Source organism: Peromyscus leucopus, chromosome 11 (assembly GCF_004664715.2).
Source record: "Peromyscus leucopus breed LL Stock chromosome 11, UCI_PerLeu_2.1, whole genome shotgun sequence".
NCBI classification, from domain to species: Eukaryota; Metazoa; Chordata; class Mammalia; order Rodentia; family Cricetidae; genus Peromyscus; species Peromyscus leucopus.
In genome coordinates this window covers 45,602,273-45,628,596 of record NC_051072.1, presented here as the reverse complement: position 1 = coordinate 45,628,596, position 26,324 = coordinate 45,602,273, and the positions used below count along the sequence as shown (strand labels likewise).

Genomic DNA, 26,324 nt, shown 5'->3' with positions numbered 1-26,324 from the left:
CCCAGTGACACTTTCATTTTCCTGTTTCCTCAACTGCACAGGAAATATTTAGTCTGATATACTCTCCCTTGACTATCTCTCTGTGCTTTTTCCTGCCTGTGCTTCTGGTGTCATTTTCAAAACACATGTGACTACAGTTGAGAAGCTTTTCCTTATATTTTCTTCTGGAGTTTTACAATTTTGAGTCTCACATTTAAGATTCTGGACACCTGTCACATACCACCCACAAAGTCAACCAAACCTGGACCGATTACATTGTTTTGCACATAGATGGCATTCCAAGCACCATTTGCTGGAGACTTCTCTTTCCCTTCATGTTCTCAGGACCTATGTTCAGGATGAGTTCATGACAAATGTAGAGATTTATTCCAGGTCCTCTATTCTGACAAACCAGTCTGAATGCTTTATGGCATTACCAAACAGTTGTAACAATAACATAATTTAAAGTCAGAAAGCATGAGGTCTCCAGTGTGGACCAAATGCTTTGGTTATTTGGGGCCTTTTGTGGTTCAATCTGAATTTTAGGATTTTTATATTTATGTAAAGAAAACATTACTTTGATAAGAACTAAATAGTATGGCAACAGAATTCAGTTTGCTTTGAGCAGTGTGGACATTTTAACGATATTCATCCTGTCATTTTCCAAGCCATTACCATCTCTGTCTCTTTTTTAGATTTCAATAATGGCTTTCCAATAGGTCTCAGAGTTTCCAATCTTGCATGTTTTTAATCCAGCTTGTTTTGTTGGGGTTTTTTTGTTTGTTTGTTTTTGAGACACGGTTTCTCTGTGGAGGCCTGGCTGTCCTAGAACTCATTTTGTCGTCCAGACTAGCCTCAAACTCACAGAGATTCTCTTGCCTCTGCCTCCTGAGAGTTGGGATTACTGTGTAATCCAGGAACCTGAGACATCTTTTCCTGGCATTGTACATTTCCTCCCATATCTTATGAATGTTTAATGTGTACATCTTTACCTCTTAAATTCCTAAGTGTTCATTCTTTTTGTTGCTAATACAACTCAATTTTCTTAACTTCCCTTTCATACTGTTCATTGTTGATGTATAAATACAATATTACCATACAAAAATACAATGAATTCTCTTAAAAAATAACATCAGTTGGGTTACAATAGTTTTTGTATAGTCTTTAGGACTTTCCACATGATCATGATATGGTATCAGCAAGTAATGAAAATTTTGCTTTATGGTGGTATTTTATTTGTACTGAAATGTGATTTTTTTTTTTTTTTTTTTGGTTTTTCGAGACAGGGTTTCTCTGTGTAGCTTTGCGCCTTTCCTGGAGCTCACTTGGTAGCCCAGGCTGGCCTCGAACTCACAGCGATCCGCCTGGCTCTGCCTCCCGAGTGCTGGGATTAAAGGCATGCGCCACCAACGCCCGGCCTGAAATGTGATTTTAATTGTATGTTAATAAATAAAGTTGCTTGGAAGTCAGAGCTAATAGCAAGCCATAGCAGAGCTGGGTGTTCGTGGTGCACGCCTTTAATCCCAGCACTTGGTAGAAGAGCTAGGTAGATCTCTGTGTGGTCAAGGATACAGCCAGCATTGGAGACATACGCCTTTAATCTCAATACCATAGAAGACCTGGAGGGCTGTACATACAGGCAGTGACGAGGCAGTCATGTGTTTGGGTTTACAACCAATGAGAAGGCAAAACAGAAAGACTATATAAAGACAAACACACAGGAAGCAGGTCTCTTTCAGAGAGGTAGGACCACCACAGGAGGAAGGGTAAGGTTTTTAGCTCTGAGCTCTGACCTCTTGGCTTTCTTCTTTACATTGGTTCTGTGTTTCTTATTTAATAAGACGGTTGGTTACATCTACATTGCTTTTATTTTTTTCCTCGCCTGATTGCTCTGCTTAATAGAACTCTAAGAAGGAGCATCCTTGCCTTATTCCACATCTTAAGAAGACAACATCTCAGTTCTTTCTTTTTTTTTTTTAACGTTAATCCCAGTAAATATAATCTTAGTTTTTGGTTTCTTCATATATGGTCTTTACTGATTTGAAGTAACTTACTTTGTTGCCTTTTATTCATGAAGAATGCTGAATATTTTTGAATGTTTTCTCTCCATCTGTTGAAATAAACATGCCATTTTGTCTATTCTGTTCATGGGGTATATAAATTGATTGATTTACATGTGTGGTCTCATCTTTTCATTCCAGGGATAAACCCAAGTTGGCCATATAACATAATCCTTTTGATGTGCTGTAAATCTAGTTTGATGGTGTTTAGATGAGAATTTCTGCATGTATGCTTCCTGGAGGTCATAATCTGAGCATCTTGGAGTTCTTTTGTTGTTCTTTTTCTTGTTTTTTTTCTTTTTGTTGTTGGTTTTTTTTTCTTTGTTTTTTCCTACCATTATCCTCAGTGCCTTGTGCATAATAGGTATTTAAAAAATTGTTTCAGTGGAGAAATAAATGAATAATGAATTAGAAGACATGGGCTATTGACCTTTTATCATGAAACATAAAAATGCTCAAACTATAAAAAGTAAGGGAAAGAAATAAGTATTAACAGTAACTGCTACATAACTACCTAGTATATGGCCGATGTCTTTCTGGTCAGGTTATTTACTGTGTTGCTCTCACTGGGGAAATGATCCAAAATGCAAAATGGAGTTATATCTGCAGAAAGATGTTATGTGCCTTAAAAAAGGCCCTGGTTTTCTGGACATAACACTTGGCCATCTTTTCTCTTTTTCTCATATACTAAAGCATTTCAAAGCCAAAGCACAACTCCAGACCCTCACCGTGAAGCCACTATGTGGAGATGAATGCCATTTAAGTGAAATTGTCTTACAATTGCATAACCATCTCCTATCACTTGAGATCCCCCAGACCGAATTCCACCCCTCAAAGTTCTGTGTACACCTGGTCTCATTTTCCTTAAGCATTCCTGAACTCTCAGAGCACAAAATTAAGACAGTCCACCCTCAGCTCCTCCTTTACATCTCTCCGATTTTATTAACAGGACACTGTAGGCAGTACCAGAGAATTCAAGGTGGGGGAAAAAAACAATCTATTTAGAGACAATTCTAACCTAACTGCAGTGCCATCTCCCATCCATGTCTCCCCTGCTCTGAATTAGGGGAGACATCTGCATTAAAACAGTATCTCTCTTACTCGGAATGCACCTGCTCAAGCTGATTAAGCCCCAACTGAAGTCATAATCCTCCACTTTTAAAATCGCCACCATTCTAACAAAATGAGTTATCACTTCTGTGAGACCTGAAAAAAAAAATCGGAAGTGTGAAGAACAGAACTGCCTGGATACAAGGATGGAAAAGATGGGGGCAGACAAGAGGCAGGGATAGGAGACCAGAGAACAACTTCCAGCCAATATTCCCTATAGAAATTCACAGGCATGTGAAGATGCAAGCCACAGACAATTAGCACTCCATCCAGGAGGCTAGTGCCCATGGAGCTCAAGTCTGCTCCATCAGAAATGCTCCCTGGGAGTTGTTTCACTCAAGGCCATCAGTTAAGGTTGGCTGCCACAACACCCAGTGTTACAGGCGATCGGCTCACACCAATTTCACACAGTCGTAATTTCCCCATTCATAATCAGAGGCAAACACTACAGAACTTTGTTCAGAATTCATCACTGCACTGAGCTTTTATGATATATTAATTTGCAGGCACGATTCCAAATGGTTTCAATGTGGAGGCTCAGCAGCTAGCATCGCTGAGTTCCATGTATATCGCTGGCTCGCAAAGACACACCGCAACACGGTGTAATGGCTTTACTATAAAAATGCTACAGAGGGCCAAAGGCCCCCCTCTCCTACTGCATGAGGTTTCATCTAAGGATAATGGGGCATGATTTGTCCTACGGAACATTTTGATAACACTGTACTATAATTACTGGATCACAATCACTTTTAAATATTACTCCTGTTTTTCAGTTTATCAGAAAGAAGAAAAAAAACCTTAAACCTTTCACTCAAGTCAACACCTTGAAGTCTACTGTAACCCAGTTGCCTGACCTCATGCTGACCTCATACACTTTTTTTTTTTTTTTTAAAGGCGTAAGAGCATATGCTACAGGGGTAGATTTACAAACTGGGGCCCTGGGAAAACGGCTCCATGACATAAAGTGCTGGCTGCCTGAGTTCAGATAAGGACATAAGCAGTACACATAGAAACAAACCTAGCCTGGCTACATGTGTCTGGAACCCCTGAATTTGGTGAGCGAGAGAGACATGTGAATCCCCCAGAGCTTGCTGGTCAGTCATCAGTCTAACCAATCATTGATTGCCAGGTTCAAGGACAGCGACCTAGAAAGACACCTGACATTAGCCTCTGTCCTCTACACTCATGCACACAAAGACATGTGCACCCACACACACTACACGTATACATATAAAATACACATATACTACATACACAACACATAAAGAGTCCATAAATTTGTTGTCTCTAACAACACAAAGAGTAACATCACTACAGTTTGTTTTTGTTGTTGTTTTTAACTAACGAATCTAGGAGTCAGCTCACTCAGTAAAATGCTTTCATTGAATGCATGTGGGCCCAAGTTCAATCCCTAGCACCTAGGTAGACAGCCAGATGTGGTAGCACAGACTTGTAACCACAGTTTTTTTTTTTTTTGGGGGGGGGGGCAGAGATGGGAGAATACTGGAGGCTCACTGGCAAAACAGTCTCTCATGATTTGTGACTGCTGGATCGCTGAGGGACCATGTCTCTAACAGGTGGATGAGATGACATCCCAGGCCTCTACAGGCACACCCCACCCATACAACTGCACTCACACATACATGTGTGCCTACACACACACACAGCGCAGCAAACAGATCCACTAGATGTTTTCTTTCAAAATATACAGATAAGCAGGCTATCGCTGTGGTAATAAACAGGTATGCAAAGCGGTCACCTAGGAACACATGCACAAGCTTATTGAAATATAAAATATTCCCCCAGAATGAAGCCTTCTGAGAATATGCACAGGAATATCTTGGTTACACTGAACCACTGGGAGGGAAATTAGTTTATTTCATTCCTCTTGGCAAACTCACTTAGGCAGATACATGAGCCTCCAGTAGAGAGTCACAAGCACACATCTGTGCCCACATGTCTGAGGACAATGTATCCATGACGAGGGAAGGGTAGAAGCAACCAGCAGAATTCTACAGGACCCTGCGGGCATTAATACCACAACATGAATTTTTATGAGTTTTCAAGGAGGAAAAAAACACATGCCCTAACGAAAGGCTAATAAGACCTGACAGCTTCCAGCAAATGGAACATACACCCTGGGGCTCGTACTCACCATGGCCCTGCCTCATGGCTGGCACAGGTGTAATCCGATGCCTAGCTGCTCTTTGTTGTGTTTAGGACTGAGAGGTTTGGGAGTGAGAAGTCTATCAAGCCCAGATACTAAACTGTAGATGATAAAGTTCAGGCCTTCTGCAAATCAACATGCTAACAATATGCAAAGAATTGTGGGAGCAACTGTCTCTTCAACAGCACGCTTCTTGCTTAGTTTTCATACCCCTATCATCCTCCACAAGGGGTACACCCTCTGCCCTGGGGTGACAGGCCGGCATGAGAGTTAGCTCTGAAAAAAAACATTGCATTTGTGCCCAGCACAAGGTCCCCTTCTGCTGGTTTAGACAAGGACACCTTGACAGGTTTCTGGTTTTTTCTCTCCTCACATCAGCAAACAACCACGGGTTCAGCGAAATTAAACCTGAGTTACAAAACCCTCCTTTTACAAAATGTGAACTTGGAATTCTTAGGATGCTCAAGGAAATAAAAAGCATTGTACTCCTGATGAGAATGATACTTCTTGATGTCATCTTGCCTTCTGACAATTCACTCACAAATGATCAGGGTAGACATCCAAAAATGGTCTCCCGTTAAGTGGTGACCTTTTAAAGCAGTGTGTTGGTCACCCATCACCACAGGAAAAGGTGCTTCCCTCTATGATGAGATGGGCTTACTCCTCTAAAAGTTAGGCTGGGGTGAGAGTATAAATATGCAAGGAAGTATGCTTTCACACGCAAGAGAACTTAGTGTGTGCTACAACATACAGAAACAGGAAAAACAACGTAAGCAGAACCACGGAGCCAGAATCTGTGGTTGCACTTAGGGAAGTGTCGTTGGCTGAAGGTAAGGGTAACTGGGAAACAAAGCCAAATGTTGGAAAGCCAAACACTCAAGTTCAAAGCCCATCCCCTCTCTAACCAAAAGATGCAGTAACAGTGACTTGAGTTCCCTGGAAGCTCCCAAGTCCTCATCTGTGAGGCAGAACAACCCCACCCTCACACATACCTCCTATGAGGAAGAAAATGATTGATGCGCATCAGCACCTAGCACAGCACCTGCGCCTCTCGGGGGCCCTAGTCCATGGCACTGGAGGGGTGAACATCTCCCTCCACACAACAGAGAGCAAGTCCGCGATGTCCACAACCTGGCCCTTCAAACAACTCCAGCGTGCCTTGAATATGTGCACACATGCAGCATCGGGGTCACTCAGCTAAATCCTGACACAACCCAAGGCCATGGGCAACATCAATGTAGCCAAAGGGCCCAGAGCCACCACCACCACCCAGCACCTGTCCAACTCTCACCGCCAAAAACACAAGCTCCATGTGTGGCTCATTGTGTTCTAAACCTGTCTTGATTGGTTTGCCTTGGCGTTTTGGTCCATGGATGGCCATTGACCTTATTGCGTCTCCATTACAGGGGAGCTCCATCCAGGCACACCGTGGGAAGGGACAGACTGAGGCAGGAGCGTGAACAAGCTCCCGGGAGAAGCAGGAAGAGCCAAGCTGAGAGCCACCGCTCCCGGTGGGTCAGGCTTTCCCAGATCTGGGAGGCAATCACTTTGAGCTGCTGAGCCACCTCACTGGTCCTTGGCTGACAGATTTAAGGTCCTCCTTTCCATCCATATGTGAGTGAGCATTTCCAAAGGCTCAGCCACTTTGGTAAAAGAACCTTTTCTTTTTTTATTTTTTTCTCCTGGCTTTATATGTTTTTATAGTATGTTATTACACAGATTATTGAGCACTGCAATTCAGCAGCCAGTTGTGGAAAGGCACTGCCAGTAAGCATTGCTGTCAGGGAAATTAATTAGTCTGGGGGAAGAGAGGGCAGTTCTTAACTATGTATTCAAGACAGAGTCCGTCTTCTTGTCCAGGATTTTGCAAACATGTCAAAATGCCTATCTGTCCAGAGGTTTGCGTGCCCAGTGTCCACGCCCTCTGCAGAGCTTACCCTGCACACAGAGGTCACTGGGAGCTTGCAAAGGTAAAACCCTGATGCAGTGGGCTTTCTGGAATACAGAGAAGAAACATCTCCCCTCCATCATGATGGGGGGCCATCATGCGGCTTTCATCCTCTCTACCAGGACAACCCAAATCCTTCAGACATCTGTTTGCCCCCGTCCCCAGACTGTATTGAGAAGAGCCCAGTCCAGCTGATCCAATTCCAAGAAGTCGTCCCTAATGGGTGACCATTGGGCAACGATAATTCCAGACCTCTGGGGGTATAAAATAATCTCTTTTTCGTATCTGACTCTGAGGTGTTCATGTTGACCTGGAGACATTGACTAAACTGTGAAAGAACTTGTTCTCCATACCTATTTACATTCCACAAGGCCCAGTGAGGGGACACTGTCCTGGTTAAGTCTCCTATTGGTCTTTTGGTGGCCGGTGCTCCTTTTGGACTGCTATGTCCCTTGGCCTACAAAGTATACTCTCAACAGACATGTGTGGCACAGTGAGAAGTCACTGATGTGTCTATGAAGATGAATAAGAGGGTTCTGCTCTCTCGCGGCCCAGTGTGGACAGGGGAGTAGACATCACAACCCACTGATTCAAGTGTTAGTGAGTCCAAGTGTCCATGGCTATGCCCGGTGTAAGGAGCCGCTCCTGTGCTGGGGTAGGCAAAGGGGACGCAAACAGCTGACCTTTCAGATAAGACACATCGAGCTCTGGGCACTCTCTCCAATGCCTGGATTTCAATAATTTAATTAGTAATAAAACCCCACAGGGGAGCCAGACCAGATTCCAAGTCATCTAGGCATCTCTGGAACCTAAGTTTCAACCATGGGCACAGCAGTCACCAGGTCACATGTGACCACCACACAGTAAACTATAACTGCAGACAGATTAGGGAGAGTTTCTTGGGGATTAGACTTCTCCTCAGTGCTCCCCCCAAAAGGCTCATCTCCCTCCCCATCTGCAAATGCAAGGAGTTTGCATCATGAGAGGTCTGAGGCTGGAGGACTGGATATAAAGTCATAAGAATCTGTAGTCTCAGGAACCTTAGGGCCACAGACAACCATAGCCACAACTACATCAAGACAGAATCCATGTGGGGTCTCCACCTGTCAGGGCTTATTCCTACCAAAGACTAATGGGGGGGGGGAGTTGGTGAGAGGCTCCTTAAGGAGCTGTGGTGTGAGTGGGGGTATTGGGTGACTAAGGTGGTCTCTGGAATTCCAACTTGGAAAAAAAAAAGCATTACTCTAAACTGAGAGGAACTGGAAACCCTGAGAAACTAAAAATTTCTCTTCAAAGCAAGAATAGAAAATGAATCCCAATAAATACTTCAAAAGATAGATCATCTGATAAATTCATACCAACTCAACTCTGGCCCTATAATAAACAAAAACAAAAAGTCCCTTAAGATAATGATTTAAAAAGTATTGGTGCAAAGACTGCTTAATTACCTTAGGACATGCAGATCCTTGCCGAAAACACACATAGTACGTTTGATTAGGAAATTATGAAGCTGTAAATAAGCAGCTGGTTAATTTTATACCAGGAATTTTAAATTGCACAGGCACAAAGAATCACCCAGAAACATGGGCAAACCAAACTGCCAATGACTAGGCTTATAGAGAAAACTGGAAGGTAACCTCAAGATCCTGAAGGAACATTGGGTGGGGGAGGCTTCAGGGATTCTTTCTTTTACTAGAACTCATCTATGAGCTATTTTGATGGGGTTTTCTCAGAAGCACATCTCATAGACCAAATGATTTAGTTACATACAACCTCCTTTCATCTTTCTAATGCTTAAAATGGCCAACTCACCGTGGACAGTCTGCTTCTAGATTAAGCTGTTATTCTGTGTCTGCCTCCTGCCCAGGGGCTCCTCACCCTGGCTCTCCTCCTCCTCCTGACTCTCTCCCCATTATGGTCCACCTCTTCCCCCTGGACTTCCTCCTACCTCTGGCCTTCCTCCTACAGCTACCTCTCCTCCCCTTACCCACCCCATCCCACTGCTCTTCCTCATCTTCCTCCCCCATCCTTCCCTCTACAGCCCTACTTCTCCTTAGCCCTCCTTCCCATTCCTCACCTCTTCCTCTTCCCCCGAGTCCTCTTCCCACAGTCCTCCTGCTCCCCACTTCTAGTCCTCCTCCCATAGTCCTCCAGGTCCCCCAGTCACCCTCTACCCCCAGCCCTCTTCCTCAACCTACTCTTCTCATCCTCCCCTTTCCTATGTCCTCCTCTTCCTCCTCATGGTCCTCTCCCACCTCTGACCCTCTTCCCCATAGCTATCCTGGATGTGTACCACATTGTTACCTGCAGATCAGATCATGCCCTATGCACACTGGGACCAAGTCACTCCCCAGGCACTGTCGCCTAACCTGCCTCTGTGTGCTTCAGGCACACAACAGATCCCTTTATTCCTGTGCTTCTTGCTCCCTTCCTTCCTTCCCCAGCCCCCGACTTCTACAGTGCTATGCAAGCAGTGCAATCCAGTAAAGCCTTTCTGACCTGACACACACACACATACATACACACACACACACACACACACACACACACACACAGAGAGACAGAGAGAGAGAGAGAGAGAGAGAGAGAGAGAGAGAGAGAGACTTTTCACACCAACTCTACCCCCAAGAACAGTTCACAGCCAAGGAGGTATTGGGGGGGAATACCAAACTTCATGCCCTCTAATCAATGGGCTCTTCACCAGCATCTGTTATGTGAAACACTGTGAGTGAGAGCACCCTTGTTCTGCAAGATACTCTGTGCGAGTCCAGCCATAGCGCCAATGCTTCCTCCCTTTCTGCCCTCAAAGGTGGAAGCCAGGAGCTGGAGCAGTTGTTCTCAGCCTGTGGATCTTGACCCCTTTGGGGGTGACATATCAGATATTTTGCATACCAGATATTTACATTACAATTCGTGACGGTAGCAACATTACAGTTAGGAAGTAGCAACAAATCCTACGGTGAGAGGTCACCCCAACATGAGGGACTAAAAGGTCTCAGCATTGAGAAGGTTGAGAACCAGTGGGCTAAGAAATGGCTTGGCTGTTAACAGTTCCTGTTGCTCTTACACAGGACCCGAGTGCAGGTCCCAAGACCCATGTCAGGCAACTCACAACTGCCTAGAACTCCAAATTTGGAGCATCCGGTGCCCTCTTCTGGTCTCCTCAGTCACCCACCTGCAAACATGGCATATACATAAACAGACACACAAACACGTGCACATGGGGTCAGGGGGGGTAACAAGGGAAAATCAACAGGCAAAGAGAGGAAAAGGAGTTCCCCAAACCAGACTTGAGCCCAAGCAGTTGCCTGGCCCCAGCCCACTCACCAAGCCAGCACTGAACACTGCGGCAGGAACTGCCACCATTGAGTCAGGGTTAAAGTGAACCCTATGCTCAAAATCCCACTCCAATCAAGACACCATTGTCTCGGTTCTTAAGCAACTATTTGAACCATACCAAACTTAGAGTTACCTGAAAAAAAATCCAGATTCTTTTGACTGAGACCAGTGAGCAATACTTGAAGAGTCACTCACCCATACAACAGGGCTCGAACAAAAGTCTGAACACCTGTGTAACTTAAAAGTGGAACAAAATTTAACTAGCTATTTCCTTATATAATCTCCTAGTTCATGCCCAAGCCAACAAAAATTCAGCAGTCACTATATGTACATCATCAGATGTCCTTAAATATTCAAATAAGTGTCTCAAAACCATAGATAGTGGTATCTTAGCCATCTGCAACAGTCTCCATCTGATTATAGGTTTTTCAGGACACGGTGAACATCCAACTTCCCAGCAGGGCTCATACCTATCATTATGCTTCATTTGGTAAACCTGTATTCATCATTTAAAAAATCTGTGTTTCACTTTGCTCTTAATTACTACCAAAGATCTCCAAGGGACACAGGGGAGAGGTTACAGGATCACTCACTACAGCCTGACTAAAGCAATTTTGACAGTCTTGCCATTACTTTCAAGAGAACAAATGTACTAATTCCACAACCCATTTGGAACCTTCTCATGAGAGAAGGACAGAGACTAGCCAGCCATACTTGGAAAACTGAGTATGGTTCTAAGCACAAAAAGGCCCCTAAACGCATTTAAATGCTTGGTCCCCTCTGGAATGAAGCTCTTGGGCAGTTATTTTAAGCATCCTCTGTGGGAACTACATCCTGCTATCTAGGTTCAACTAGAGGTAAGGGCCTGGGAGAATTTAATGGTTGCTGGTGCTGGAGAGTCAGGCATACAAATTGGAATATTGGTTGTATAAAGTCATTTCATTCACAAAGAAAATGTTGGTTACTAATATCCCTTACTTTTATTTCTAGTAACGGTAGCTGGCTTATTAAAAAGGAATTCAGAAGGGGTTCCTAAAGGGACAACCCCATCCTTCCGACATGCAGCCTCTGTTGGCTTGCCTTCTTAGAAGTGCCTCTAACTGTGGCAGAAAATATTTTGCTTTGTGTTAAAATTATGCCTCTTCCATATATGCTGCCAGTTCTTAAGCATTCATAAAGATGACCCAAAGACAGAGGGAAGTCATTGCCACATCTCCAGAAGGCTCCTTAGGGCCTGTCTTCATTGGGGTCACTATTGCTATGATGAAACACCAAAAGCAAGTAGGGAAAGAAAGGGTTAGTTTGGCTTACACTTCCACTATGGTCCATCACTCAAGGAAGTCAGGACAGGAACTCAAACAGGGTCCAAACCTGGAGGAGAGGCCACGAAAGATGATGCTTACTGGCTTGCTCCTCATGGCTTTGCTCAGCTTGCTTTCTTATAGAACCCAGGACCACCATGGATGGCACCACCCACAATGGGCTGGGCCTTCCTCATCAATCACTAATTAAGAAAATGCATTACAGGCTTGCATAAAGTCCAATCTTATGGAGTCCTTTTCTAATTGAGGATCCCTCCTCTCAGATGACTTTAGCTTGTGTCAAGTCGACATAACACTATCCAGCACAGACAGGGTCACCACATACTGAGAGTGGAGGTTGACTGTGTGGACTCTTGGTCCCAGCTCACTGGTTCCTCATCTCAGAGCACCTGGAACACAGGGCTGTTCTCCCAGAGGGGTGCAAAGGTTGAGATCTACCTGTGACACAGCCTGACCCTTGAAGCCATTGAAATAGCCCCACACTGCGGCGCCCCAAAAAGAACTCACCACTCATGTTAAGAACAAAAGCCAGACTGTGGAAATGCACTGCCCAGGTTCCCCGCAAGTGAATTATAAAAGAGCCCATTGATAGCGTAGGCACGAACAGCCAGCCTCTAGCTTGCATTTCAGTAAAAGGCCAAGACCCGTGTCTTCTCATGTATCTTGGCAAACAAATGTGTCCATGTTGAGGGTAGGAAAGTGCTGAGGTCCTGCAAAGTACAGAGAGGCCCTAGTTACCTAGAAGATGGAGGACACACAAATCTTTTAAACATGAGTGATCAGGAGCTATTAACTATAGGATTTAGGCCTGATGTCCTTGTGACATGGAGCCTGAGAAGAATAGCTGTAGGAAGAAGGCAAAGTCCACATTGGGTTTTTTGGGTTGGATCTGAAGATCCTGCCATTGATCCAAGAATCTGCAGAGAAAATACCATAGAAAGAGGCAACTCTTCGACTCCAAGTTCTTGGAGCTATCACCAAAAATACCCTTTGCAATCCCACTGAGAATAGTATTAAGAAGTATGTCCTCTATGTTAAAGGTGTCTCCACATCACATGTCTAAGGACAGTCCTGCCTCAGACAGCTAAAACTGGCAGGCATTGGGAAGGAAGAGGCAGACCCCTCCCATTTATTAGATATGATGAATCAATGGGAAGCTTTACAAACCATGCTTCTCTGGGTTTAAATCAACTTAACCTGAAGGACTCATGAATACATATACTGACTAGAATTTCTGCTACAACAGATGCACAAATCTTCAATGTCTACACACACACACACACACACACACACACACACACACACACACTACAGCTAATTAGCGTAAATCATGTCACAATGTATGCAGGGGTCAGAACATCATGCAGCACACCATAAAAACATGTTCTCAACTTACCCATTACATCCTGATAACGTTTGTGGTGAAAGATCATATGCTGGCATTCACAGACCAGAAAATGCAAGAACTGATTATCAAAAGAAAAATGTTACCAATCAGTTCTAAAACTAATCACATGCAGATGAAACAGTGAAATTTACACACGCACCCCAAGAAAGGAACAGAGCTAAAAAGGATGCTGGTTTCCTCGTAGGTGAGGATGAAGAGCCCAACCACCTGCCCAGCAAGGAGCCAAGGCAAAAGGCACCCATACAGTGTGGACAGAACATCCATCCTTCCTGCAAACACGTCCACTTGTCCCCAGACTAGTGAGCACAGCTGAGGATCCCTGCTAGCTAGAAATGCCATCCGAAGTTAAGGTGTTTAAGATTATGGCTGAAAATGTGTTTTTTTTTTTTTTTTAACTACATGTAATTTCAAATAATAGCCAAGAATTAGCCTCCCAAAAGACAGCCTCCCAAAGCCAACCAGAGGAGAACTGGTTTCTAGTCAACTTCCTTCATTTGTAGATACACACTCAGGCCATTCACGGATGACCTAACCGCCAGGAACGCAGCTTTTAGTCCTGGTATCTAAGGAAGATTCTTCAGACTGCACACTCTTCTGTCACTTCGCAGGGACCCACACCGGCTTAATAGTTCATTAACACAAGCATTCATTTTCCTCAATAAGCGTTCACTCACACCAGCCAGCTACAGCTGCCTTTGGACCATTCAGCCATCGTTCATGTACCGCCTCATCCATCCAGGCCACAGAGCTAGCCATGATGGTGAGACCTCAGGGACTGTAGTATTCCTCTACGGTCTCCTCGTACCTGCTCCTCTCCCACCTCTGCCCTCCACTATCCATGTCCTCCTCACTTGTGTGACATCCAGGAGGTCACTTGGCTACAGGGTAGAAAGTGAACCAGTTTCATTATACATTGAATTTCAAAGACTTCTGCCAAAACTAAATGGGGAAATACATGAGAAACTGTCAGAATAGGTCCAGTTTGGTGGTGCATATAAATAATCCCAGAGCTCGAGAGGCTGAGGTAGGAGGATCACAAGTTCAAACCCAGGCTGAGAAACCCTGCCTTAAATTAATCAACCAATCAATTAGTTCAGAATGGTACTGACTGCAATTTGTACAATGTGTTATTATCATTATCCATTAGACGCCATGGGCTCTCCTCACTACAGGAATGTGAGTTGATATAATATTGTTCCCATCCTGAAGATCTCAGGATTTATAGGAGGGAAGAGAGATCAACTCTTAACCTATGTGGCAGAATCTGTACATAGCAGGAGAGAGAATGCGGTAGAAACGATGCAAAGAGAATCTGTGCAAACTGTAAGTACTCTATGACTCATCCAATACCCAGATAACACGGGAACAACCTTCAGAAAGCAGAACGGAGACACAGAACGTCAGAAAGGAAGAAATGAAGAGCTCTAGTTTTATGAATGGCATGTATAATTTTATTCTGTGCTCACATCTTCAACAGTTCTCGGAGATGATTGACACCCAGAGCAAATGCTCCAAAGCACCATAAGATGTCCAATCATTAAACGAACAAACAACAACAACAACAAAAAGGCTTGTTCAGCACAGAATGATAAGGCAGGAAAATGCACAGCACCACCACAGAGAAGGAAAAAGGGAAGCGCAAACAGAGCTCTCAAACTCATCTTTAATGACTCACTGGAGTCAGCAACCAAAAAGGGCTTTCCTGCCAGAATATTCTGTTTGACAAGGGTTGTACTAGTGTCTTGCAGTCAAGTTCCTTGTCACGGAGAAGGAGACCATGTTCTAGAGAGAATTCTTATGATCAAGCCGGAGATGTGAAAGAAAGGGAAGAATCAGATGAATGACGGGGAACCTAATTCACAGAAAATGATGACTCGAAATTTTACACTCATTCCTTGAGAATTTCATACACGTATACAGTGTATTTCGATCATATTCATGCCCCATTTTCCACTGCCAACTCTCCCTGGACCACACATGTTCTGCTTCCGGGTCCTTCAGAGTCCCCACCCCCAAAATATTCCTCCTCCCAACACCATGCTTTTTTAAAAATCCCACAGAGCACGATCAGTGCTGCCCATAATGCATACATGAGTGGGGCCATCCATGGAGCATGGCAACACCCCAGTGACCCCACTCCCAAGAAGAAGGACTTTCACACCCCAGCCACTCTCAACTACCCATAGCTCCTCAGGCAGGAGGAGGCCTTCCTGGGACCCTGCCTTATCCCTGCTGCAGTTTAGGGGATTTTTTTACTGACTACATCTCATGTAGGTCTTGTGCATGTCACTACAGCGGCTGCAAATCCATGAGACAGCAAAAATAATTTAAATAGAATACAAGACAGCAAGAATTTCGCAGGTTCCAGAAGTGCAGAAGCGTTACTCGTTGTCTAACACCCCATAGCCAGCCCTGCTCTCCCAGCGGAGCGACCCATAACTGGTTCCAGTCCCCTACTGGAATGACTCCCCACAGCCAGCTCACTCTGATTGTCTTACCTTCAGGCAGCTCACATATCTAAGCCAAGTTCCTCCCAACAGGACTATTTTCGATTTCAGAAGTGGTAATGTGTAAAACCGAGGTGTTAAGAACGTTTTGATAAGGAAAATCAGGAGCTCCCAGAGCTGTCATTTCCGGTGACTCTCTTGTCCTCTACACACAGAATTTGCGTGATAGCAAAGACCTATGCATCCCCATGAATTCAAGCTCATCCTGAAAGGTCTTACAGGCACCTTGGGGACGATCTCCTTACTAGTCAATAAAGAAAGGGGACAGTTTCTGAGGGCAAGTTACTGCTGAAAAAAAAAAGAAAGAAAAAAAAAGATTTTCCAAGAAACACAATGTTACCTTAAATGCCATTATCGAGGCTATTTTTCAAACAGTAGATAAATAATTCAAGGTACTGTAATTTAGTACAATGAGAGGACAGGCTCCCGATACATAGTAAGTGACTCTCATTCACCAGCATACAGTATATTTTTTTTCTTCTCTAACTTAATGAGGTGCTTCAACTTATTGGTCTGATAGGGGCCATAAGGACATGAAGGTCCATGTCTCCTTGGGTTCCTTAACCATGTAACTGGACTCTTCTGAGGCATGCCATGTTCCTCTTCCTAAAAGTGGACCTTCTGCACATCTTTCTCAAGACTAGTGTCTGGGACTGTTGAGCTCTCTGCAGAAACTCCTGTGAGGAGCCCCAGAGGGGCTTCCTAAAACCCAAAACCTGGGTGAGGGCTCAGATTGTTTCAGTGAAGCCAGTCGAGTTAACACTGTGTGAGTGGAAAGGCGGATTCCCTGAGTTACTGCTCTGTGTGTCTCTATGGAACCAAACCACCAGATCCACAAGAACTTGTGACATGTAACATCCAATCTTTATGCACAGAATGGCATTCACTACATCTGCACACCACTTCAACCGTGAGTGGGAGTCCTGCTGCCATCGTCGTGGGACAATTTTGGAAGGATGGCTTCTCAGAATGTTAAGTCTCAATAATAGAGCGACGCGAGATTGGCAACACGAACCCCAACTTGAGTTCCTGTCCTGCTGTTGCTGCCGCATGGAGGCCCTCCCTGCATGGCCTGGCTAGCCCTGGGTACAGAAATGCCTGCAGTGGCAAGGAATCAGAAGGCCAAGATGTAATGGTAGTTTCCCACCCACACAGAAACACACAAAATCACCACCCAGGCAAGAATGCCACCCGTGACTTCCCACCAGGTTAAAGAGGAAACTGAGTTCTAAGGCCAAAGCCCAAAGATCCACATCTGTCAGAGCTAGTTAATTCATGCTCATCCACCCAAATCAAATTGGGCTCACTTGGGAAGTTGCTCTGTGCCAAAAAGTGTTAAGTGACCAAGTTCCAAACGTTAGAATTAAAATTTCATTTTCCACATGACAGCCTATGAAATCAGTAAGGAAAAGGAGCCGAATGTGCCGGTGTCTCTGTCTTCCTTCTGGCACGCCCACCTCCCTGCAACCTCTAATATCATCACAAAGCATTTGGGCTGAAAGGTTCAATGGAAGTAAGTACCATAATCAAAATTATATTGACTGTGTCTGAGCGGAGAATTGATGGGCGAGCAAAAGACTATGGGCCTGGGATACAAATTTCTAAGCTGTCTTAGACACATGTCTAGTTAGGAATATAACTCATTAAATAAGCAGGAAAACTCCACAGTGAGAGAAGCTACACAAATCCCCGGGGGTTGGGCGGGGGACTTCAGACAGGTTCTACACCTTCCATCACCAGGAGGCAACACTGTGTAGAAAAGGCTGACCTCAGTCCTGAACCTACATTTTTGCTACATTTAAAGGATGATTTCTAATGACCCTGGAGACATGTCACTACTGTGCAGTCCTTCCCAGGAATTCTGAGACAGGTGAAGGAGCCCAAATATGGGCAGAGAAACAAGTGTCCAGAGCTACAGGAACAGCGGCCCCTTGCTTAATCTTGTGTTTCACACTACGCTTTAGCCTATAGTAACTAACACTAGCATACTGCGTCACGGAGAAGCAGGGGCACACAGAAGACTGCAGAAACCTTTGAAGCCAATGATGCAACGCTGTGCAGGTGTCAGCCTGAACCAGTGCAAGGGCAGGAGCCCAGTCACTAGGCGAGAGCAGAGCACTGCCAGCCGATCCAGCCATCTTCACATAGAACCAAGGGCTCCTGGGTTACTGTAAACTCCAATGTGTATACTGTCGCAAAGAGAGGGACTTTGCATAGATGAGTTCTTGAATTTTCTAAAGTTCCACTGAATGTCCAGATTTCCCTTCTGGGAAGTTGGGGTGGCTTCTGGATTACAGTTCTCACCTCTTCACCCCAATACTTATATGAACTGGATTTGACTTCCAAAGCATCGCCCGACCTCCATCTTACTCCCTTCTCAGCTCATGCACCTTCAGTTGGAAAATCGGATGAAGTTCGAGTCATCTTTCCTGCTTCACGGCACAGCTGACATCACCCCTCTGTCTAACAACCTGGATACTAATTGATAACTGATCACTAAGAACAGGTTCCACATGGAAAAGAGAGTCGGCGTCTTCACAGAAGGGCTAATGAATCATGCACCATAAAGTTTGCTGGTACTATCTCATAAAAATGTTCCACCCATGAAATTAATGGTGATACGTTTTACAAATCTACCTACATGGAAAGGAAAGAGCCTTCCAGGCTACCATCAAGATGTCCTAACAGCACAGTCCACGCAGGGAGCAACTTTGGGTCTCTGCTTATCACCTTTCTATGATAGTGATAACACCAACATTCTTCATAAACCAGCCATCCCCATCCTCAAGACTAGAGCAAACATCCTCTGGAATGCTTAATAGATGCCATACATCATGCTGGAGATGAACACGCAGCATCACATTCTTCCAATGACCCTCTGCAAGAGGTAAATGGACTCAGTATTAATAAACCTAGATGAAGTTGTCTTTTCTAAGTGACTGGATTAGGATGGGCCCGTGACTCCAGAGCAGGGAAACACTAGCAGCTTGCTCTAAAGGGATGAAAGAAGTGAGCACAAGCCCTGTCCAGGCAAAGCCACAGAGTCCATGAGCATGATGAGAAGTGACAGGGCTGTCTTTTATCTGAAAACACAATCTTCTTTTCTGAGAACATACTGTCACCTCTGCTAAGCTCTCTCCTAGTCCGGGCCACATGACTATGGACCCTTCCTATTAGCTCTCCAGTTTTTCATATCTGTATCCCCACATCGATACCCTCCCTCAGAAGGCCAAACTAAACAACAAGAACAAATGGATCAAAACAAAACCCATTGAACTCAAACACTGTACCCACTAAATCTGAGTCATCAGATAGATTCTCCCCTTGCTCAAAAATATTAGCAAGGTGTAAATATTTGCCATGTCCTGGAATACCAGATGTGGCAAAGGAAAACTCCACTCCAATAGGAAAATCCACCCAACAAGTCAGACTCTGGTAGTATATGCTGGGGGATGGCTTTCTGTATGCTGTGAATATATGTTGTTCCCAACTGGTTAATAAATAAGCTGCTTTGGCCTCTATGGCAAGGCAGCTTAGAGGCAGGAGGGAACTCCAAGGAGAGAGACAGGAAAGAGAAAGGTGGAGTCTGGAGAGACACCATTTGCCGTGCAAGGAACAACATGCCAGCTGACCAGGAAAGCCATGGAACACGTGGCAAAACATAGATTAATAGAAACGGGTTAATTTAAGATATAAGAGCTAGCTAACAAGAGGCCTGCCATAGGCCATATAGTCTGTAAATAATATTAAGCCTCTGAGTGATTATTTTATAAGTGGCTGCAGGACCCAAGGGCCGGGTGGGACCAGAGGAACCTTCTGGCTACAAGTATATGTTGGCATGCTAGCACCATGATTCCTGCCCACAGGGACACAATCTCGGAGCACCCTCCCCCAGGTTATCCTCCAGTAAATCTGTCTCTACACTTACTATGGAAATGAGCACTTGTAAGGTAAGACCCTCCTCTGAAACTTTTCTTCTCAAAACCCTCTAAGACATAACGCAGAGAACAGCAGCATGATGTTCTCTGGAATCGATCTAAATTCTTTGCTGGCCAACTTTCATGTGAATTTACCTGGAGTCCCTGAACTACCTCCTCCCTCCTCCCCTCTCCATTTCATCCACACACTAATCATTACCAGGCCACTCTCTCACATTATCACTTCCAACTCAGGACCATGTAAACAGGCTGGACCTTCAGTTCTCAACACGTGGGCTTTGAGATGCCTGACTTCCTTCAAATACAAATCTCGCCAGGCCACACTTCCTTGCTTCAATTCTTCCAATGGCTCCCAGTGCCCTGACAGCATGAAGTCCCCCGGGGCTACGTACTTCTCGGCTGTGTCTCAGCTCTCAGTCACCTGCTCCATGCTCTCCTTTTCTCCATGCCAAGCAGGAGGCCCACAGTCTCCGCAGGAGCCGTCTCGGTGACCTGCCTCACTCCGGCTCATTCCGTTCTTCTCCTCCGTCTAACTTCTGCTCGTCTTCCAGGTTTCAGTTCATGGATTCGTGCAATTTGGTCACATACTTCCTCAGAGCCTGCTGCCTCAGATGTCACCTCTGTCACTGGTTAGTAAATAACCACCGGGGGTTTACATCTCGCTCCCTCAAGTGCATGAGAAGCTCCATGATGTCAAACCCAGCCCTGCCCGGGACGACGCCTCAGGGCGGGATTACATATACATTTGTAAACTGACTGCTGTTTTAATCTCATGGCTCGCACCGAGGAATCGAGTCAGAAAGTAGACTAAATAATAAATATGCCAAGATTCATGCACTTCTCTTTTCAAGTTATGTAGCTTCTGTGGTTAATAAAATATAAAGTCTATGAAAAAGCATGTCTGAATTCATGGTTTCTTTTTGCTAGTTATTCTCATAACCCATAAAAATCTGAAGCCCAATTCAGATTATATTACTGTCATGCGGGGAAACCCAAAACACAATCATCCCCCAAATGATGTTAAAGGCAGTCCTCCCATTTAGACACCATTTAATTGAACATATTAGAGACACTCCCCAATAGTGCCTATGGTTAATAAGGGACACTTTCCCAACTTTTTGTCACTAAATAAGTCCCTTGGTACAGCAGACTATGACCAGCTGACACATAGTAAGTTGGCTAGCCCTTCAACTACACAGACCCCTCTAGCCATTCTGGGTGGCTCTGGACGCTTCAAATTCTAATACACAGACTGAAAAGCGGGTGTGCCTGACTTGACTGTGTTCCCATTTATTGAAAAAACACAAAGTCCTGATACCCAATACCTCTCCTGTGAGCCACAAGGTGTTTGCTTGCTTGCTTGTTTATTTTGGTGAGTAAGGAGGAGCCACGAGGTTGATGCATCCGAATTCACAACAGACAAAATAAATGGATACACACAGTCAGTCACCCTTCAATCAAACAGACCGCTAGTTTCAGAGACGTCATTCAACATATGTTTACTAAGTTCCCGATCATTTATTAGAGGCAGGTGCTAGACATCCAGGTAAAATTCCTGCCCTCAGTGAGTTTGCCATCAACAGCTACCAAATGATACCTTATTGGGACTATAAGGTACTCTGGGAAAAATACAAGATAGAATGTCTTAGAGTCATGTGGTCCTCCAAACCCCCCACCACCACCAGCCTCAACTAAGACCCCTAGGGCCTTGTACCTGGGTAAGCACTCTACCAGTGAGCTAAATCCCAACCCCTTTTTCTTTTTTTCTTTTTTTTTTTTTTTTTTTTTTTGAGCCATGGTTCTTAACCTTCCTAATGCTGTGACCCTTTGATACAGCTCCTCATGTTGTAGTGACCCCCAAACATAAAATTATTTTCATTGCTACTTCATAACTGTAATCTTTCTACTGTTATGAATCATAATGTAAATATCTGATACGCAGATGGTCTTAGGCGACCCCTGCGAAAGGGTTGTTCGACACCCCCAAGGGGTCATGACCTACAGGTTGAAAACCACTGCCTTAGAGGCAAACTGCTTAAATGGGGGGGGGGGGGGTCAGTCCTCCAACCTCGATTGTCAATCAGAAATGCAGCATGTAGCCCATCAACATACAGAACCCCACATCCACAGGTTTGCAGCCAGGACATAAGGCAGATGCCACATCGGTTTGTGTGTTTTTTGTTTTCAACAAAACTAAGTCACCCATCTGCTCTGACTCTCATGTGTTTAATATTAAGTATAAAAATGGTTGTGTTTGTAGCTCAGTGGTAAGTGCTTGTCCAGCGCATGTAAGACTGTAGATTTTATCCCAACAGCACAGTATAATAGAAGCAAATTAAAATTTTAGGAGTCTATCAATGCCAACATTCAACTAGTTTTTAAGACACCAAAGCCGGCAGGTCTGACTGAAGCATATGAGCCTGGTACATGTACAGGTATGAGACTTGGTACATGTACACATGTATTAGTTGTGAGCTAGACCATGAGACACTGTGACCCTTACTAGAGATATTCAAAACAGCTTTAACAAGGTTGTCAAAAAAAAAAAAAAAAAGCAGCAGCATTGTAGGAACATGCTAGGAACCAGAATTTCCTTGTATTTTAAAAACAAATACAGTGAGGATTTTTAAAAATTATCTGGGGGAAAAAATGAATCTCCCAAGCTACACAGCAGTTTTTAAACCGAAATGAATGCCTTTCCATTCTAGGAATTGCTCTTAAGCCTCTTAACGTTTTCTAGCCTGGGCCTTGCTACAGTATAGCACAACACTACCAGCCCCAGGTGCTTGTCAAAACAGCAGCCTGAAATAAACAGAAAGAGTCCTGCTGCCGCCCACTTGTAACAGTAAAGGGGGATAAGCTGGGAGCTGGAGAAACCGCTCAGCAATCAAGAGCAAGTTCTGCTCTTGTAGAGGGTCAGGGGTCACTTCCTAGCTCATGGGGGGTGGGGGCTTACAACTGCTTGTATCTCCAACTTTAACACTTGCACCCATGTACACACACAGCATGCACATCATTTGAAAGTAATAAATCTGTTTAAAACGGGAATAAAACCTCTCAAAGTAGATAGTACATAAATTATGCAATAACGAAATAACAAGTCAGTCCAACTTTGAAGTTTGATTTCACAAAATTGTATAAGCAATAAACTCAAAAGTCAATGCTCCCTGATATTTACTTGGCGCTAAATATCAACTACTCTGCAGAGACTAAATCAGATGATGCGTATAGGTGTGTATAAAATGTCTCAAGAGTGCTATTGCTCTTGCTCCCATTTAAGAGGTGAGAAAACTGAGGCTGACAGAGTCCAATGGTCCATAAGCACATGACTTCTTCCTCAAGCTCACAGAATCAGAAGTCAAACACAGGTGTGCCCAGGAAATGGGGAAAGGTGGTATTCTTAGTCTGCCATTCCTGAACCTTCTAGAACAGTCATTTAAAATGTGTGCTTTTCCTAAGGAAAGGCCAAAGGGTTTTTGTTAATTTCCCAAAGTCACCATTCCACAAAAGGCCCAATTCCACAGTTCCACCCAGTGTCCACATCAGTACCAGTGTGTATATATGAGCTTTCACGCCCCTCCCCAAGTTTTACGACTTCTCTGCTGCTGAAGCAGGGGAGCCACATGACTTTGGTTTTGTTTCAAAATTCTCAGGGCAAATCAAGATTTCACCCCCACCATCCCCTGGTAGGCTAAGGCATGTCACAAACTGTCACAGCGGTCTCTTTCCATCCAATTCGGAACTTTCACGAACAGCGACCAAAATCGTTGGGCCATCCTACTCGGAAGCACAAAATGTGTTTCACTCAACCAATCTCCAGTGCCTTGCCAGGGAAATAAGATAGCGTTATATCCACTTCAGAGAAAGAAAATCACTGTCACTCGGAGTGGAGACGATGAACCAACTGTACGATCAGGATCAAAAATGAGACCTTACCCGCCCCCGAGCCCCGCTTCTTCAAGACCTTGTGCATACCACATTAGCTAAACAGAATCATTTATAGCCAGTTACCCAGAGGCAACACGCTACATCAAAGAGAGATGTACCCATCTGCACTGTTCTCTGGCAGCATCTAGGGTGGGTGTGTCACTCAACAAACCCCTGGAATGACTAAGCTCAGTCTGGAATTTAGATCTATCCAAAATTCCAGGTCAGAAACAGCATTCTTGTCAGAGTGAACTTTACCTTGAAAGTCTCCACTTCTGCCTGCAGAACTGAGCTTCTAAGGAATGAAATGCACCCAGATCTCACAATTGAGAAGCAAAAGAGTTCTAGAAAGCAGATCTCCAGACACCTGTCTGAGATCCCTGCAATCCCACAGGCATCCAGGAATGGGTCATGGTTACCACCAGAGCCTTGGCCAACCACCAGCCAAGGTTCCTTCCATCTTCGCCAGGCTGGGACTTGCCTCTGCTAGCTGTAGCCAGATCTGGCCCCTGCTTCCAAGCAGGGCACTCAGGGGGCTAGTACCAGGACCCTAGCTCTGTTTCCTTCTAGGGACAAAGGCAATTGTTTCCCAGCGCTAACCCCAGCAGAGACGGGAAAATACCAGTCTGGCACTGCGGAATTAATTTCACAAAGGAGACTATGCTAGGGTTATGTTTTATTTATGGCCTTGTCTGATCAAGATGATTTCTCCCACAAGAAACATTCAAAGCAAACAATCTTAAAGACGTGGAGAATCTTCCTTCCCTGTCTTCCAAAGCAGGAAGGAAGAGAGAAAAAGCAAGCAAGATATAGCAACCTAGGGGATCACGAAACTCGGTGTGTCAGGAAGAGAACCACAAGTTTTGGATGCACAGCCTTCCAGGAAATGAGGTTGGACAAAGTCCTCTGAAGAAGGAAAGATGCATTCTACACAGTGTCCTACAGCGTTCCTCTGGACACTGAGTCCAAGTGGGAGCAGTAGGCGCTCATGCCTTCGCGACGAAAGGCTTAGCATGGGGAATCTCCCTCTGCCCGACGATGGAAGGTAAAGCGACCACCAAAACCATCCACCGGCAGCCCCAGGGAACCCTCCTCTCCGACATCCCAATAGTGCAATTCCACAGCCGCCACTCCCACCCGCGTCCTACGTTCCAGGTCTCCTGCTCCACTAAAGACTTCAGGAGTTAGCACTCCCACTTCTAGAAATCGGGTCTGAGTTTGTGGGGACGAGCAAGCTTTCAGATCACGTCCTGACGCTGACAACCCAAGCAGATACAGATAGGAAGGGACTGGCTCCGCGACATTTCCAAAGCACGCCGTCGGGTAGCCCCTGTAGAAAAGCGCGCGGGGCCAACCACAAGAAGTCAAGGACCCAAAGAATCTCCTGACCGTGACTATCCCGGGCTGGTGACAGAACGCCTTTAGTTCCCCCTCCCCTCTCCAAAACACCGGCGCGCACGCAATGGAATCTGAGGTGCCCCTGCAAAGGGGACCTGGAGGGTTCGGGATGGGATAGGCGGTGCCCACCTCCTCGTCCTGCTCCTCCTGGGATGCGCTGCTGACCCGGGGTACCGGCAGTACCACTCCTCCGGGGGGCGGCAGCGGCAGGGCAGGAACTCCACGCTCCAGCGCCACGCGCGCGGGAGCCCACGCGGCGGGCAGCCGGGTTCCCAGGGCGCCGCCCGGCGGCCGCGGCGGCTGAGACCTGCAGGAGAAGCGGCCGGGTTCCCCTTCCTCCGACAGAGTTTCCGAGCCCGAGGACGACTCCGCCGAGGAAGCTCCCTCCGAGGACACGGCTGCCGCCGGAGGGACGAGAGTCCGGGCGCCGTGGCTGCTGCAGCCGCGGGGCACCGGCTCGGGCGCCTCGGAAACTTTCTCCCCCATGTCCCTCTCCGGCCCGAAGTGCCACCCGATGGGTGGCGGGGCGCTCGGCGCCTCCCGGGGAAGCCCGGGCTGCTGGGCTGCGTCTGGATCACGCTGCGGCTCCCGGGCTTGCGGGGAGCGCCGCCGGCGACTACATGACCGAGGCCGGGCCGCAGGAGCGCGTCCCCAAGTTCACGGCCGCCGTGGCTCGGCTGCTGACAGGGACTCGCGCGCGCAGGGCCATGCCCGCCGCGATCCGCGCTCCGCGCTGCGCCCGAGCCGCCGGGACTGCGGCTTCTCTGGCTAAACCTGCCTCCAGGACGGAGCGGAGGAGACGGGCAGCCCGCGGAGCCAATGGCAGCGCAGGCGCGCCGGTGGGCGGAGGCTACGGAGCCGCTGGCCGCGCGGGCGTCAGGTAGGGGAGGTGGGGCCAGGCGCGGGGCCACCCGATCCCACGGGAGCTCTGGGTGCGCGGGGCAGCCCCACGGCGCGGGACTCGGTGGGGCGGGCGTGGAGCACGCAGGCTCAGCCCGGGCTAGGACTCCGAAGTGGTCGAGGGAGTGGCCGTCCGTCCTTGGGACGCGAGAGGGAGATGGCCGAGGGAGGTCAAACCTTGGAGAACCGGACTTGGTCTCCAAAAAGTGAAATCGGGGAAAACTGAGCCGGAGGGGGCTTCGCGGAGAAACGGAAGCGCACGGCCACTCACGCGCGCGCTCACGCTCCCACCAGTGTGCAGAGTGAAGTCGGTGATGGAGC

The 26,324-nt window shown here is 46.0% G+C and overlaps 1 protein-coding gene across 4 annotated transcripts in view; it reads right to left on the bottom strand.

Annotated features, from left to right (window-relative positions):
• Positions 1 to 25,857, bottom strand: part of Mast4 (microtubule associated serine/threonine kinase family member 4) — a 591,291-nt gene extending 565,434 nt beyond the window's left edge. For 3 of the 4 annotated variants that reach the window (XM_037209461.1, XM_028884811.2, XM_028884812.2), the window contains exon 1: positions 25,233 to 25,857. In XM_037209461.1, coding sequence (XP_037065356.1) covers positions 25,233 to 25,589 — 357 coding nt within the window. In that variant the 5' untranslated portion in view covers positions 25,590 to 25,857. The remainder of the gene's footprint in view (positions 1 to 25,232) is intronic. The other variant, XM_028884813.1, reaches the window with a different exon arrangement.
• Between the last annotated feature and the right edge of the window lie 467 nt (positions 25,858 to 26,324).